At 43.4% G+C, this 18,925-nt stretch overlaps 1 protein-coding gene across 2 annotated transcripts in view; it reads left to right on the top strand.

The window, feature by feature from the left end:
• LOC118210034 (NACHT, LRR and PYD domains-containing protein 3-like) overlaps positions 1–18,925 on the top strand; it is a 181,297-nt gene that overhangs the window by 95,103 nt on the left and 67,269 nt on the right. The window contains exon 11 of one of the 2 annotated variants that reach the window (XM_035385854.1): positions 8,614–8,787. The exons of the other annotated variant lie outside the window; for it this stretch is intronic. Coding sequence (XP_035241745.1) covers positions 8,614–8,787 — 174 coding nt within the window. The remainder of the gene's footprint in view (positions 1–8,613; positions 8,788–18,925) is intronic. 2 annotated transcript variants of the gene reach the window in all.

Genomic DNA, 18,925 nt, shown 5'->3' on the forward strand with positions numbered 1-18,925 from the left:
ACTAATATCACACACACACAAACACACACACATGCTACCCAACCTCCCACAGTTGGTATAATTCTGTTCAAATCCATCATTGCCATCTCTATGTCTTAATGGCAATTGCATTGCACATGTTTGTAGAGAATAAAATATATCACTCCTCGGGAGCCAGATTCTCTAATCGGAGTAATTCGTGTCCATATTAGCCTCCTCGACCACTAAACTCCAGGTGAAGGTTTACACCCTCTGCTACACTGGCCCTTCGAACCGGAGTGAGTGCAGCTAATTAAATAATATGGACAAGGCGGTTCCAGATGCACCAGAGCCCCAGAGTAGGCCCCGCACAGATCATCGTTTGCCTCCTTATTTAGCCGACTATGAAGTTGTTTCCCGACCTTCTGAGGATCCTCCTCTGTCTCTGTCAGTGCATTTCCTGCTCAGGCTCTCTCCCACATCCAAACCGCCATTCTGGAGGAGAGGATAAAGCAGATGGAGTAGGACACCCTTCATCATCAGCTAGAGGAGGACTCTCGTGCGGACCTTGAATATCAGCGGCTAGAGGCTCAGGCTAAGGAAGCTCAACGTCTTCAGGAGGAGGCTCTTCAGGCTAAAGAATCTTTAACCATACAACTGAAGCCGTCGCTTGAAGAAAGCAGAGAGTGACTGGGAGGTAGCCAAACATGTCTCCACCTTACTCACCGCTGACCCTGAATCCGCCAGTCCAGATGTTCCATTACCTCCTGCTAGTTTCCTGCATCTTCCTCAGGCTTCTGACATGGACCAGGCTGAGACCCTTCCTTCCGCTCACCCTCAGCATTCCACGCCTCGGCAGCCAGAGTTTCCTCCAGCAGCTGTGTCAGCCACAGCTATTCCGACTCCTTCAGCTGCACTGCAGGCACTGCCACAAGTATATGGAGACTCAGTGCTGCTCTCTCCTGGATCTTCTCAGCTGATGTCACACACTGTTACAGCATCTACTGCTCCACGTCCTGCACCCCATGTGACACAGTATCTAACTCCAGCACCCATGGCAGCCTTTGGGCTACAGCACTCTGTATCACATATTTTCACACTTTTTTTCCCTTGTCAGAATAAAGCCTAACACTTTACAATAAGGTCACGTGACTTCAGTATGAATCAAATTTGTCTTTAGTTAGTAGTTCAATAATGTTACTTATTTATTATAGTTACATGATTATTTATACATCAGCAAAACAAAGGGTGAACTTAACCAGAAACGAATACATTAACTGTTTTTATTGGCATTAGTCAATGGCAATTCATGTGACCTTATTGTGAAGTGCTACTGAATAAAGTGCAGTAAAATTGTTGAGCTAGTGAGCTAGTGCTCTCATTTAATGTTCTGAACCCAGAACATAAGCATCATCAAATGCAAAAACTCCTCACTTATCATGTATTTTATTTGATTTCATTTACTAATTATTTGCAAAAATACCAATTTTCTAGTAAATGGTGAATTTGTTGAAAGTAAAAGGCAGAGTCACACACCGTGACACACCCCTTTTGTGAACAGAGGAGTTGGACGCAGGGAATTGTGGGAAAAGATCCAGATTTCACCAGCATGTACTGTGGGCTTAGCGAGTGAGAGAGACTATTGATAGAAAATAATTAAAGGAAACAAACTTATTCTCCCTTCCCCCTCATGGATTCCAGGTAACAAAATAATGTAGTAAAATAACAAACTGAAATAACCAGAACAAGACAGCACAACGGGGACGCTTTTCAGCCCTTTCTGTCGCTAAGGCTCTTTCTGCCACTTCTCTCTCTCTCTCTCTCTTCTCTCTCTCTCTTTGTGACGGTTTGTAAAATGTCTGTCTGTAAAAAGCACCATGCAAATAAAACTGAATTGAATACTCCTCAGTGAACATATGCACTTCTCATGCACGGCAAGCAGTACAGTCTTGGTGGATTTCTCCACCGGGGTTACGATTGTAAGCTAAATTTCTCTTTAATTATCTAGTGTTTGAGACACACCTATGGGGAGATATAGACAGCTCCCAGAATGCCTTATGCTCACAGCTGAGATACTGTCAGGCCAGCAAGGGATGCCTCCTCCTCTGAGGGGAGGGTGGTGTCTGGCACATCCCATGTGGAGAAGTACTAAAGACATTCCACCGCCCAAAGCTGTAGCCAGAACCCAGGAACAATGTGAAGTACTGAAACCCATAGCAGATGAGGGGAGATGTGTGCGCCTCACACAGAACTCACCCCCACACCTGAGTGGGCTACCGGCCTCCTGGTGACGTTCAGGTGGTAGAACCTAGCAAAACCCAGCCTGCAGCTGAATAAATTTCCTGCAAGGAGACCCCATGGAATAGGGCCCACGATGCAGCCATGCTCCTCGTAGAATGAGCCCTCAGGCCCAAGGGGGGCGTTATCCTCTTTGGATCATATGCCATAACAATAGCTTCCACAAGCCAATGGGACAGTCGCTGCTTAGAGATGCCTTTCCTTTGCAGGCTGGGGCCCAGGTGACTAAGAGCTCTTTCTAAAAGCCTTAGTCTTTGCCATATACGTGTGGAGAACACACACAGGACACAGCATATGCAGTCTATGCTCCACTTCAGAGGAGAAAGATGGTGAGTGAAAAGCAGCAAGGTCCAACATCTCACATGTGAAAGCAGGGAAGCTTTTAGGCATAAAGGCTGGATTGAACTTAAGAAAAACCCAATCCATATTAGGGGAGAATATTGTGCATGAGAGATGCAGAGAGATGCACTGAGAGCACGTGGAGGTCACTGACTCACTTAGCTGAGGCTAGTGCGAGCAGCAATGCTGTCTGGAGAGACAGCAGTTTTAAATCAATCTCATTTATAGGCTCAAACGGGCTTAAAGAGAGAGCCTCCAGCTCCAGTGATAAATCCCAAAGGGAAATTAGCTTTTTAGCAACAGGCAGAGAACAGTGAGCCCCCTTCATGAACCTGTGAATGAGGGGGTGCTGCCCCACTGCATGGTCTCTGAACCCAACATGACAAGCAGTGAGCGCTGCCAGGTCGACCTTAATGATAGTAAAGGATTTCTCTTTATTTGTAACAGAGCACTGGTAAGGCACTGACTGACGAGAGGCACACCATCTTTAAAACACCTGACGCTTATTGTCATAAAGTGGCCTGGTAGAGGGCGCTCTTGTGCTCTGGATGGTTGCAGCCACGTGAGGGGGAAGCCCTAATGCCTCTCACCGGCCAAGCTCATATAGCTACTCGCTCGGGGCAGGGGTGGTGTATTTCCCTGTTCACCTGAGACAGGAGGTCCATACGTAGCGGGAGTGCGGATGGCTGTACATAAAGGAGAGGGATAATCACTGCAGTAACATTTTCACAGTCTGGGAATTGAGACACCATTCCCCATTCAGTGGGTTTCCCCTTGACAGCAGATCAGCGCTCGTGTTCAGAATTCCTAGAACATCAGTCAATCAATCAAATTTTATTTGTATAGCATATTTCACAGCAATTGTCACAATACGCTTCACAGACAACCCTGGCCTAAACCCCCACAGGAGCAAGTCTAAAGCAACATGGGTCATGCGTTACCACAGAAAGAAAACAAGAAACAAAACAAACAAAAAAGCATAAAAATCAAATGTGGAGAAATGTCCTGTTTTACAGATTTCATATTTAACCAGCTTAATTGGGACAATGCAAGTGACAAATGTTTAATAAAAGCCAAAAAAAAGTGGGGGCTTAATTTCTCTAAACATAGTTCTTCAGGATCACTTTACTTCTCTTGCTAGGCAGAGGGTAGAGGGCATAATGGTCATAATACAGCAAGAAACAAGGAGACTCCTCACTCCTCAAGAAAGTTTTCGAATAATTTTCAAATGCCCCCACTTATTAAATATTTTGTGCACTTTATATTACTCCAAAAGGTCTACCAAACATTTGGTACGGGGTTTTAAAAGAAAAAAATGACTTAATACATCAGGCTTTCATTATCATTATTATTATCATTGTTACAATAATAATTAAATGCAGCGCAATAATTAGCCTTTTATATTCGCAAAAACGCGCGAGAATAAAATGAATGGATGGATTATAGGGCAAGGACATGCAGAAAATAGGTGCAATGTGTGGAATTTTCGAAAGACACCACGTTTTTAAAAATTATGTTTCTACCAGCAGTAAAGGTAAGTGGCAATAATCAGCTGTGGTGTTTTCATACAGCCACTAGATGGCGCTGCAGTGTAATTCCAGTTGATAACGATCATGCCGCAGTTGCATTGCTGGTAGATCGTGCCAGATGAACTGAAGAGTAGCACAGCTCGTACACGAGTACGGCACAGCTTCAGGTACAATATCGCAGGTCTGACCAATGATATGACTGCTTAGATAAAACCTTCGTGTTATTTTATATACTGGTGTAGTTTAAGTTGTCTGTGATAGTACGCTGCTTAGTTCTTCACTGGCTCCACTACCTAGGATGGTTCATGAAGTAACGTTAAGGTAGGTTGGTCTGCTAGCTAGCTAACGCCTGCCTGTGAGTCAAAGCCAAAGCTAAATTTACAACAACTGCAACAATTGTCAATTTGAGGGTCATGTTGTTTGAAGAAAATGATAAAAGAATGATATTTGCCAAAGGTGCATTCAAGTTCAGCGAACAAGGCGAATGTTTGCAAACTATTTCGAGCTTTATTTCTGTTAGTTTTGTGTTCGACGGGAATGTTGGCAGACATAAGCGAACGGTCTGAAAAGGTAGAATGATATTTGCAAAGTGTTAATAGTTAATATCATATAATTGTTTTATGTAACTGTAGTTCTATATTTATTTCCAAAGCATAACTAGCTGAGGTAACAGAAAATGGCTCAGAGCGAGCTGTCATCGCTATGGTAACCAACCGACCCTCCTAACAGCCACATTTTAAACAGTGTCGTCAAGGTTACCGTCGTATTAAATTAGAATTCAAAATTTTGTATCCGCTTTTTAGGTCTGACGTCACTCGTGACGTATTGACCTTTTCCGGGTCCAAATCAGAGACTGTGAAAAGGTCCAAACGCTCCTTCAGATCCCGAACCTGTGTACCTTTTCATGATCACTTCTTTAGTGAGGCACCATTGAGGGTTAAAAAGGGTCTAAATTCTTTCAACTCCAATAAAATCAATGCGCTACAAAATCCAGCGTTCTAAAGCAGTTAGAACAGCAACATTATTTTTTCCCTTTTCAGTTGTTGTTACGTCCCCTCCCCTTTTCAGTGTCAAATTTCACAATTGACATAGGACGGAGTGTAGCACAGTGGGTAAGGAACTGGGCTTGTAACCGAAAAGTTGCAGGTTCGATTCCCGGGTAAGGACACTGTCGTTGTACCCTTGAGCAAGGTACTTAACCGGAATTGCTTCAGTATATATCCAGCTGTATAAATGGATACAATGTAAAATGCTATGTAAAAGTTGTGTAAGTCACTCTGGATAAGAGCGTCTGCTAAATGCCTGTAATGTAATGTAATATAATATCAACGTTGAATCACAGTTCTAGTTACTGGCTTCATTTTGGAATGCCAACAATCCGGAAAAATACGGAATCGTCCCTTATTTTGACAGTAGATAGGCGTTCCGTATTTAAGTCATGTCTACGGGACGCATTTTCATCCATATCTTTGTAAAGGATTGTGTTTTATTAACCGCTGTTTTGAATACAATGAAATGGTTAGCTAGCTAGCTAACCGGCATAACAAGCATGCTGTGAGACCATTCTGACCTAAAACCCAGAATTTTAATATTGGGTAGGTGACAAGTGAACCTATCATAAAGCTAACTGGCATTCAAAACCCGTTTCAGAGGGTTTTAGAAAGACGTTATGTCTACACTGCGCGACCACACCATTTTAAAAAGCAAGACAGAGCTAGGGAGATTAATTTGATTGAGTTATGGTTTTGTGTAGTGCTAACTGTATGGTATAAAACAAGAAGGAACTATTTTTTTCTTGTTAGAATCGTTGGTTTCATAGAATTAACCACCAGTTTTTGCTCAACAACGGTACAAATAGTGAAACTACCATTATTTTCCAATAACGGGACAGCCCGTCGCGGTTTATTATATAATACATTGGTAAGAATATATGGTAGCAGGTGTACAGTAATAAACTGTAACTGTAATGTAGACAGGTTGTGCACTAATAATGAGAACTGATAAGGACAGGTAGGATGTAAACAGCTAGCTAACGTTAGCACCCACTGGCGCCAGACTTTGTTTTTCTTCATTCATTACATTACATTACATTACATTACAGGCATTTGGCAGACGCTCTTATCCAGAGCGACGTACAACAAAGTGTATAACCATAACCAGGAACAAGTATGACGAAACCCCTAGAGAGAAGTACCAGTCGTTAAGACAGTTGATGCGCCTAAGTCACCTATGAAACAGCTGCCTAGTTACAACCCTAAGTTTAGTCATTTACAGGGGGGAAGGGAGAGATGGGGAGAGGTGCAGCCTGAAGAGGTGGGTCTTCAGTCGTCGTTTGAAATGGGTCACAGTCTCAGCTGTTCTGACCTCCACAGGGAGGTCATTCCACCATCGTGGGGCCAGAACAGACAGGAGACGTGTTCTGGAAGTGCAGGTGCGAAGAGGGGGAGGTGCTAGGCGTCCTGAGGTAGCAGAACGGAGGGATCTGGCTGGCATGTAGGGTTTGAATATCTTGTGGAGGTATGCTGGGGCTGATCCCTTGACTGCCTGGTATGCTAGGACCAATGTTTTAAATTTGATGCGAGCTATAACAGGCAGCCAGTGGAGGGTAGTGAGCAGGGGAGTTACGTGGGAGTGTCTGGGGAGGTTGAAGACCAGACGAGCCGCAGCATTCTGAATGAGCTGCAGGGGTCTGGTGGCAGATGCCGGTAGTCCAGCCAGAAGAGAGTTGCAGTAGTCCAGGCAGGATAGAACCATTGCTTGGACCAGGAGCTGGGTTGAGTAGGTGGTGAGAAAGGGGCGGATTCTGCGGATGTTGTATAGGAAAAATCTGCAAAAATCTGGTTTCTTCAGCAGCGGGGTGATGTGGGCCTTCTTGAAGGATGAGGGGAAACATCCAGAAGATAGGGATGAGTTCACGAAGGAGGCGACAAAAGGGAGGATGTCTGGTGTGATTGCTTGAAGGAGAGATGAGGGGATAGGGTCGAGGGCGCAGGTGGTAGGGCGGTGGGTGAGCAGAAGCTGGGAGACTTCAGTGTCTGAGAGGAGAGAAAATGTGGAGAAACGGGGCGGAGGACGCGGAGGGGGCGGAGGACGCAGAGGGGGCAAAGGAGCTGCGGATGTCTGCAATCTTTTCGTCAAAGAATGCTGCAAAGTCATCTGCAGTGAAGGAAGACTGGGGTGGAGGAGGTGGCACGCTGAGGAGAGAAGAGAAAATAGAGAAAAGTTGACGAGGGTTAGAAATGGAGTTATGAATTTTGGTTTGGTAGAATTTTGCCTTAGCGGCAGTGACAGAAGAAGAGAACTCTGTCAGGAGAGACTGATAGGCTGAGAGGTCAGATGGGTCCCTGGATTTGGCCCACTTCCTCTCAGCAGCGCGGAGGGTGGCCCTGGAGGTGCGTAGGAGAACTTAAACGTTTAAGAACTTAATTATCAACTGCAGCCATTTCCTCTTCTCTTTCTCATCGCGAGGAAAGCAGTATAATGACAATTGAATAGTTTTTTTTGGACTCAGATCTATTCAAACAACAAGGGACACAGCACTGCGACATGTTGAAAAGACGAGAGCCTCAGCCAACGCAGTAGAGCAGTGGTTCTCAACTCGGGCCAGAAAGGGCCGGTGTGGGTGCAGGCTTTTGTTCCAACCAAGCAGTTACACACCTGATTCTACTAATCAAGGTCTTTAGTAAAGACTCCAAAGGTTGATTAGTAGAATCAGGTGTGTAACTGCTTGGTTGGAACAAAAGCCTGCACCCACACTGGCCCTTTCTGGCCCGAGTTGAGAACCACTGCAGTAGAGGCTTGGACCTGGAAACAGTATTATCGGAAGGTCCATACGTCACGGCTTAACAAGCGAATTGAATGCGGTTTCATTTTACCTTTGTGAAACTTTTCAAATTAGTGCCAAATACACTGTATTAGTTAACCACAAATTGTTTGATAACTTGATGGTTAGAAGATTAGGAAGAAAATACTATGATAACAGTAGTGTATTCAGCTAATGGGGTTCACGTGTACATTAATAATTATATTTATCTATTCATAGTGATGAATATTGAACGTTTTTAAAACGTATAGATGTTCATGGACCAAAGAACATGTCAGGTGAGGTAAAGTGCACCACAAAAATGCGTTTTTTTGTGTTTGCAGATTAGATGAATGTTTGCAAGTCAGATAAGTTCATCATATGAAAAGGGTTTGGCAATGAATCCCTTGCAGTAGACTCCCAGCCTTGTGGTTTCATCATATTTATTGGTGAATAGAGCCCAGTAATTGCCTTAGACTTTTTTTGAATTAGTCAGAATACTTAATGAACTTAATTTACACACCCCCTCCCTGTTTTTGTGTGTACATCTCAGGACCACGTAGGTGCATATATATCAACTACCAAGGAACTCAGTGTCACAGCTGTGAATTTGTGTGTGTGCGTGTGTGTGTGTGTGTGTGTGTGTGTGTGTGTACATGCGTGTGTGTGTTTGTGCTCTCTCCACAGGCTGGGTTGGTGTGAACTCACAGAGCGCTGCTGTGATGTTCTGGCCTCAGTCCTGCGTTCTCCTCACTCAGAGCTGAGAGATCTGGAGCTCAGAGACAATGAGCTGCAGGATTCAGGAGTGACAGCGCTCTCTGCTGGACTGGAGGACCCACACTGTAAACTGCAGAGACTGGGGTGAGTACAAACTCACACCCCTTCAATAAATAAGGACTACAGTGTGACTAAATACAACACTGATGTCAATGTTTCTAATGTGAAAACAGACACTCCACAGAACTGAAACAGCATGTTCCTGTTCTTCCTCTTGGATGAATAAGACTCTATACACATGAATGAATAAAATGAATTAGTCCTGTTTCCTGAACTGTAGTGGGGTGTTAGTCTCGCATAGCCAGACCCATCTCCACACTTTGTTTCAGCGCTGTGCCAGCGCTGGAGAAAGGTCTGGCTCAACCCATTATCATTCCACTATAGAGGAAAAAAACGCTCTGGCTTGTTTGTATTTCTTTAAACCAATCACAATCGTCTTGGGCGGCGCTAAGCCCAGGATGCAGTGATGGTGCCCTTGCAAAATAGTGTCGTAATGGAGTACTGGCCAGCAGCTATTTTCTCGTCCGTGTCTGGATCTTGCCCGGCATACGCTGCAGTTACCCCCCTTGACTGCAGGGTTTTCACCTGGTCCTCCATTATCGCGACCAAGGGGGACACTACCAAAACCATGGCATTTTCATGCCATGTCTCTGTGTTTACCCTCGCTAGCTCACTGCAGACGATAGGCCAAGCTTGGCATATGAAACTTTTTCCATAACCGGTGGGCAAACATGCAAGAACGTCCCTGTCAGACAGCAAATGTTCTAAACATATTCTTTGTATTTACAACCATTCACCGAACGAACCAAGCAGGCCTGCCTTATTGCACGATCCAAATCTTTGTCAAAACTTGCCATTTTCAGCGTGCAGGTTGCTAGCTTGGAGGTTGTTGTTGTTTCACGTAGCGACGGGGACTTTGAAAACAGTAACACACAGATAGCGGAAGGGGAGGTGAATTCTGATTGAAATAGTCGGCCAATGGCAGGCTTATACCCACAGTCTGGGTCCTGTGAGTCAGACTAGTGGGGTGTAAACTCAAATGCGTCTGATAATGACTCATTCCACATCCATTTTATTTTATATATATTTACACACCGCTATGTGTTTGACACACACAGCCCTGTTAGTTTATATTAATGTGTGCAAGGTGTGTAACACACTGCTATGTGTTTGACACGCACAGCCCTGTTAGTTTATATTAATGTGTGTAAGGTGTGTAACACACTGCTATGTGTTTTACACACACAGCCCTGTTAGTGTATATTAATGTGTGTAAGGTGTGTAACACACTGCTATGTGTCTGACACACACAGCCCTGTTAGTTTATATTAATGTGTGTAAGGTGTGTAACACACTGCTATGTGTTTGACACACACAGCCCTGTTAGTGTATATTAAGGTGTGTAACACACTGCTATGTGTTTGACACACACAGCCCTGTTAGTTTATATTAATGTGTGTAAGGTGTGTGTGTCCTTCTCTCTGCAGGCTGTCAGGCTGTATTGTCACACAGAGAGGCTGTGATTCTCTGGCTTCAGCTCTGTGTTCAAACCCCTCACACCTGAGAGAGCTGGACCTGAGATACAATCACCCAGAAGACTCAGGAGTGAGAGCGCTGTCTGCTGCTAAACTGGACACACTCACACTGCTGTAAGTACAGAGAGTTTACACACTGTACCTCACACACACACACACACACACACACACCTGAGAGAGCTGGACCTGAGATACAATCACCCAGGAGACTCAGGAGTGAGAGCGCTGTCTGCTGCTAAACTGGACACACTCACACTGCTGTAAGTACAGAGAGTTTCCACACTGCACCTCACACACACACATACGCCTGAGAGAGCTGGACCTGAGATACAATCACCCAGGAGGCTCAGTTTCCACACTGCACCTCACACACGCACACATACAGACACACACATGCACACACACACACACGCAGAAGGGGTTGGGGGGGGGGGGGGGATCTACAGTGGAGGGTGCTGCACAGGATCACTGCAGTAAATAGTTTTATTTCTGTGATGAACCCGGCAGGATCCCACCATTGTCCATTCTGCATGGAGAGAGAAACTGTTAATCATCACTGTTAAACATTTACAAGTAATATTTTTATTCTTGATTTCCAATAAAAACAAAGACAGATAAGTGCCAGCTCATTAATTTAATTTTGAGGCGAGAATAGCTGTTTCTACAATTGGGAAAAATATGATTGGTGGAGGGGACAGACAAGATGTGGTTGCTGTAGTTAGGGGTTTGGTCAGGGACACAGTGATGGTGGAGTTTCAGTATTACAAAGCAATGGAGAGCCTGAGTGTGTTTCAGAGTGTGTGTGTTATAAGGGTGTTTAATGTTCAGTGGAGGGGTGGGAGCTATTTTTGCACATGGAATAGGGTGAAGGTATGGAATATGTTTCCTTTGTGACAGATTTGTGTGTTTTTCATATGATCGTGGTTTTGTGTTTTATTGTGTCTTTGTTTTTATTTATGTGATGTCATTGGTGTGTTGAGAGTGGAAATAAAGGATTGTTAAAATTCAAAATTCTGTTCTTCTGTTCTTACAGTGTGGACCATGGAGGAGAGAACAGGACCAAACCAGGACCCAGGAAATGTGAGTGTGTATCGACACCGAACACTTTCCATAGATAGATACACACTCTGCTGTGTGTGTGTGTGTGTGTGTGTGAGAGAGAGAGAGACTTCTCTCTTACACACATAAACACACAATCAGAAACACACACGTACACAAACACACACACAGAGGTACTATGACAGCCATTTCTCTCTCACACACATAATGAGGTGAATATTAATAATGATAATTAATCTCATTAATGTCTCTGGTGTGCAGACGGCTGTCACCTCACACTGGATCGAAACACAGCGCACAGAGAGCTGTCTCTGTCTGAGTGGTACGGGAAGAAGACACGCATGCTGGATCTACACACAGGGTACAGCGAGGTGTGTCTGTCTGAGTGGAACACGAGGGTGACACACACACCGGGGAGAGAGGAGCCATATCCTGATCATCCAGAGAGATTTGAGTACAAGACCCAGGTTGTGTTCAGAGAGATTGTGTGTGAGCGCTGTTACTGGGAGGCTGAGTTCAGTGTGTCTGAGAGGGGAAAGGTTTTTATAGCAGTGACAGATAAAGGAATCAGCAGGAAAGGAAAGGGTTCTGACTGGGTTTGGAGAGAATAAAATCTCCTGGGGTCTGGAGTGCTGTAATCTCGGTGACTCTCTCATTTGCTCTGTCTGGCACAATAACAACCCACAATGCAGAACTGAACGCCCCCCCCTTCTACCGCAGAGAAGGATTGCGTGTGTACAAGGTAGGAGTGTGTGTGGACCGTCCGGCTGGCACTCTGTCCTTCTACAGTGTCTCTGACACACTGACCCTCCTGCACACACTCCGCACACACTTCACTCAACACACACCCCTCTGTGCTGGATTTGGAGTGTGTAATGCCTCAGTGTCCCTCTGCCATTGGGATTAGAGACACTCACACACTCGCATACACACACACACACACATCACATTCATATACACATACACACACACAGTACCTCTTAGTACCTCTGTGTGTGTGTTTGTGTACGTGTGTGTTTCTGATTGTGTGTTTATGTGTGTAAGAGAGAAGTCTCTCTCTCTCTCACACACACACACACACACGCACACTCAGATACACACAGACACACCCACACCTACACACACGTATGCACACACACACACTCATATATACATGCACACACACACACACCTCACTCATATACCCACTCACACACACACACCACACACACTCATATACATATACACACATACACTCAATCACACACACACACTCAGACACACATAGACACACACACACCCACACCTACATACACATCCACACACACACACACACGCACAAACACACACACACACACACACACTTCACTCAACACACACCTGTCTGTGCTGGATTTAGAGTGTGTGACTCCTCAGTATCCCTTTGCTCACTAAAGTAGAGACACATACGCATACACACATTCTCTCACTTACTCTCCAGCATACACACACATACTCTCTCACACACACACACACACTCACAAATACACACACTGGTGTACACTCATGCACACGCACTCACACACCCACTCATGCACACACTCATGCACACACACTCACAAACTTACACACACATACAGACTCTCTCACGCCCAATCACAAACATGCACACACACACCTACACACATGGAAACACACGATCTCTCGCACACACAAACACACATTCACCAGTGCACTCTCACGCGCACACACGCATGCATGCATATGTACACACTCTCATAACCATATGCACACACACACACACACACTCTCTCTCATACTCAGTCATTCACACACACACCCTCTCTCTCTGACACGCACTCACATCCACAGTCACACACACATTCACACAAACGCACGCACACACACACAAACTCATGCACTCACGCACACACACATACATGCGTGCAGAGACACAAACACGTGTCAACACACACACACACACATTCACACAAACGCACGCACACACACACAAACTCATGTACTCACGCACACACACATACATGCATGCAGAGACACAAACACGTGTCAACACACACACACATTCTCATTCCCATACGCATGCACACACATGTATAAACACACACACATTCCTCTTGCCCATACACACACGCACGCACACACACACTCATGCACTCACACAGACACACATACATGCATGCACGCACATTATACACATCTACACAAACATTCTCATACCCATACATACACACACACACGTATAAACACACAAACACACATTCACAAAGGCACTCTCACACACACACATACACACACTCATTCTCAATCGCACACATACTCTCACATCCACAGTAATTCACTCAAACGTACGCACACTCACACACACGCATACACACACAAATGTATAAACACACACAAACACATTCTCTTACCCATACACACACACACCCGTGTGCACACACACATATTCATGCACTCACACACATGTACACACACACAGACATACACACATACATGCGTGCACAGGCACGCACACACCTTCTTTTACCCATTCACACACGCAACCCGGGCACACACACACACACACACATACTCACACACTCACTCATATGCACACACATGCTCACATCCACAGTTACTCCCACAAACATACGCACGCATGCACACACATTCACAAATACACACACACAAACACACTCTCACCCAATCACACACACACACGTCGACACACTTGCAACCTTCCTTGACCAATGCCTTACCAGTGCAATTTCAGCTGTACACAATATTTACCTCAGTACAGCTTAAACCCTGTACATAAGAGTATGATCTTTCAGCATGTTCAGGTTATTTCAAATGTTAAAGGTGTGTTAATGTACTTTTGATTATTAAAACATTAATATAACATTGAGTGTAATAATGGCAAAATATGGCAGGGTAAAATGTTTTTGAAGCAATAACTCTCTCCTGTATCTGCATCTTTGTATAAGAGAAGCCAGTGGCACTCCTCCACTTAAATGTGCATTTTACTAGTTTTTATAGTTGCTTTCATTCATTTTCATAAGAGTTCCAATGTGCAAATTTCTGTGGGCAAATGCAGCTGATAGGGAGAATGCAGAATGGTCACTGCAGTGTACTTATTTCCTGTCATTACTGTAAACAATGATGGGTTGAGTTTCCTTATTTATTGGGTCTGTTGCTTTTATTTTCTGTATTTTCAGACAATAATCTTCAATGATTAAACCTGAATTATAAAAAACCTTCAAATGTGTTGGTGTTATGATTTATTTTTGTGTGATGTATTTAACTCCTGTGACACAGTAGTACTTATTTCATATTCTGTATGGGATTATGTTTGGGCTCAATATGAGCAGATCAGCATGGGGTTAAAATCTGCACAGTTGAAGCAATGACATTCATCTACAGTAGTGGAAATAAAACCCATTATACGAAAAGTTGTGTAGTGTCTGATGAATGGTTGCTTCTGTTACTGTAGTGTAACCACAATTCAATACATTTAGAAAACTACTTGTCTATTGAGCAGGTGTGTTTATATTACCTCTCAAATAAATGGTTTTCCTGCAGGTTTTAACCTGTATCTGCTGCACATCAGTTGAATGGATTAGACCACGAAGCCAAAATCAAGGCAGAAGTGTAGTTTGCATGACATTCAGTCTCTGAGATGTTCCTGAGACCCTACAGTTTTTCTCATTTTTTCAGATGAATTTCTAGTAACTGCAATCACACATTACAAATGCATTACAGTATGATATGATTGCTTTGACTCAATGTGCAAAACATAAATTGCTGTACCTACATACAAAGTGCAAAATTCTAAATTGCACACTCAGTTTTCACAGTACTGTCACTTCATATTAAGACGTCCAAATTGTTATTGCTAGACATGCAGATTGTGAAATAAAGTCAACATGCTTGCAATCCTGTCTTGTCACTTCCAACCACATTGTCCAGGTGAGTTTCATTGCAGCACGATTGGTAATCCCTTCAGCACTACATAAAAGGCTGATTTACAGCACTACATTCAGCACTGACAACATGGAGCAGCCCAATGCAGTTGGTATTGATGGACGAATTTAGACCTTGATCAAATGAATTTAGAGCCACTGTGATTGACCATGTTATAAATCCAGGCCTAACAATGAGAGAAGCTGGACGGATTGTACAGCCAAACTTTAAAAGGTCAACAGTGGCCTCTAATAAGAGTTTTTGTACTGAACATTGATTAGTCAATAATTTACTGCAAAATGTAACACTGTAATTACATGTGATGAAAAACACGTTTTCAATGTACAAAAATGCCAAGTTACACATACAAAGCATGATCTATAAGTCATTACTTCAAATCTACGCCTGCCATTAAAATTATTGATATTAAAATTGTGCCAAGTTACATGAAACAATATTGGCTATCTTAGCTCACACAAATTGAACAAGCTGTATTCCACAGCAATGCTGCCCAATGTTTCCTATATTCTTTCAAGTAATTTGGCCTTGTTAAAACATTGTCAGGATCATTTGTGAAACATAGCAGAACAGCTGTGGAGGTGTGGTATTCGAATCTCTTTGTGCATGTGCATGTGCGTGTGTGTGTATGTGTGTGTGTGTGTGTGTGTGTGGGGGGGGGGGGGGGGGGGGGGGGGGCTGAGGCCTGGCAGACTGTGTGTTAATGTACTCTGAGGCAGTGTGCATCAGTGTGCTGTGTGTGCTCTGTATACAACAACAATGAGCATCGTCCGTGTGTCGACCAGTGCATTTCTTTGAAATTGCACCTCCATCCTCATGCTAAATGGAATTTAATAAAATCATTATATATCGTGGCAGGAGCTGGAAATGGGCAAAAGTATCAGCATTTTTTGTCAACTGTCAGATCTGTGAGTTTGTTGGAATACTGTAAACACAAAGCAGATGCATTCTGCCACCTGGTGGCCATGTGACAATGCTGCAAGTGCTCCAGAGGTTGAGTTTCAAGGCAGAAGTTGACAGATTCTCAAGAGTTCACTGAACTGAAAGTAAATTACAATGTAAACGAAAGAGAAAAAGTAAAGAATCATCAATGCCGTGCCTAGCCTTGTGTGCAAAGGGCAGTGGGTCCATCTTGTTTTTGGTATCATTGAGTATAAATGACAGCACTATTTTCTCCAAAAAATCTATTGCAAGTGATGTCAGAGTGATCATGCTGGCTTTTTAACATGATTTTTGACAGTACTATTCTTTAGAAGTATGTGGTCACAGTGTAACATTAATCAATGAAAGGGAAATGATAGATAATCCCAGCAATATACAAACTGTTCTTCATTGATAAGACATCATCTGGATCATTTGTGAAACACAGCAGTTTATAGCAATATATCCAGCAATTCTTAAAACATGAGAACAACTGTTGAGGTGTGCAAATGACAGTTGAACAAATTAAAGACTGCAGTACTTTAAGGCACAGGCTGTTCCGTTTAAATCTCACTGTTGCAGAATATAAATGTCTGGTTTGGCAGGAACAAATTTAAAGCAGGTACACGAGGTAGACAGGACCATACCAGGTCAGACAACAGTTTTCTACAGTTACAGGTTTTATTACAAGGAGCACCAGAGAGGTACACATGCCACAACTTGCAGAGGAATTCTCAGTTTTGCTAATGCCATACACTAGTACTTTCATTAACAGGAGCGAGTTTGTCTGAGTAAATGTTTCCCTGTTTTAATTACATCAAACACGCATGGGATGGAGCCAGAACCATGACATCGTTTTTTAAAATTAATATTCCTATTGCTATGAATTTGTTTTTTTCTCTTTCTTTTTTTATCTCATTATGAAAAAATAAAAAATCCATAGTATTAGGATGAATTGTAAATCCTAGAGTGGAGGTTTTTACTATAAGCCCCTTGGGGTTTCTTACCTCTTGTGCACAATCCCTGCTATGTTTGTTGTTATATACTTTTGTTTTATCACTTACTTTGTGCAAATAAATAAATTAATTAATTTAAAAACTTTATGTTTAATCTTGATGTTTTGCTTAAAAAAAAAATCACACCTTTAATAATGTAATAACAAGTTTACACATTAATAGATTATTTTACTCTGCTTGGATGAGAAAAATTAACATTTACCACATTTCAGCTTTTGAGCATTTATAATTAGTAATGGAATAGAACAGAAAAGCTGTTTTTCATACCAGAGGAAGACCTTTCATAAGCGGCTCTGACATGCAGTCATACGAGCGCCCAAGGGGGGTCGCTAGAGAGCAATGAAACGCAGGTCCCTGTCTGGCTGAACCCTCCCGTACCCTGGGCAACACAGGCACCAATCATGCGTCTCCCTGTGGAGCTACCGGCCACAGTTGGCACTGGCACGGTCCGAATTCGACCCGAGGCCGTGAGGCTCATCCATGCACCTCAGCGTGGTGCCTTAACCGAATGAGCCATCCAGCAGCCCAAAGCCTACTTTCAATAGAATTACACCTTACCAGCATCCATAAGAAATACAGACTACCATACAGAATGCCAAATACTATGTGCATTGATAGGACCAATTCAAAGCAGGCACATGAGGTAGACAGGAAATCATCAGGTCAGATGACATTTTCCCACTGTAACAGAATTTAGTACAATATGCAGCAGGGAAATATCCGCTACACAGCATGCAGGGGCATTCTCCAAAACTCACTAAGTTGTCTCAGTCTTGATAGTAGTTTCTAAGCATCACACCTCATATGGTCACATCTCACAAGCATGGAGGCTCTGTCTGTGGTCACGCACGGATGTTACATCAGTAATTAGGCCTCTCAGCATACAACACAACAGCACAGTATAGTGCCTGGGACGGGGGTGGTATATCCCCATGGCGGGTGCCAGAGCTTTTCGGGTCCTCTCAGGAGTGCACTCGGGACGGCCCTGAGCTGCATTCCATCCGCCCCGTAGCTCTTCATCGCTCTTCGCCCTCATCGCCACAGTAACTGGGAATGTGGAGACTGGGACAAGGCTGCAGGCCTAGGCAGAAGTGACCAGGAGTGCATACAGAAATACAGAAACATACACTTCCCCTCACTACCTTAAGCCTCCAATCAGCTGTACACTGCAGAACACAGCCTGAAGTGCATTAATCACTGCAGGTTTCCCACTGAATCTACAGGAACTGAGGCAGAGCAGTGAAAGAATGGGCAGTGTGCACTCATATAGACATGAAAACCGTTTTTTTTGTCCAATCAAACATTTAATTATTTGCAAAAGATTTTAGTTCACAGTTACATCTACAGCAATTTATTAAGACATGAGAACACCTGTGGAGTTCTAGACAAGACAGTTGGAAAAATAATATTGTTGTTCTTTTAAATAGCCACTAGATGGTAGTGGAAGTTCAGTTTCACGCTGAGCTGTTTGTTTCATGGGCGCTTAATAGTTTGAACTGTAATCTTATGTTAGGGCTGTGGCAAACATAATAGAATCTGCATGACAAGTAAATAAAGCAGTACTAATGATTTTGAAGAGTTCTGAGAGATAGCCTTGTAATAACTTCAATAATAACTTCAATAAATGGATTACACAAGGTTTCTCTGGTCAGCATGAAGTTTGGGTTTTTGGGCATTACTGTTGGACTACGAGTATCATCAAATTGTTGTTGTTGCCGACATCATAAATGGTTGCATGTTTTCACTTGTGAG

The sequence above is a fragment of the Anguilla anguilla genome, chromosome 12 (assembly GCF_013347855.1).
Source record: "Anguilla anguilla isolate fAngAng1 chromosome 12, fAngAng1.pri, whole genome shotgun sequence".
NCBI classification, from domain to species: domain Eukaryota; kingdom Metazoa; phylum Chordata; class Actinopteri; order Anguilliformes; family Anguillidae; genus Anguilla; species Anguilla anguilla.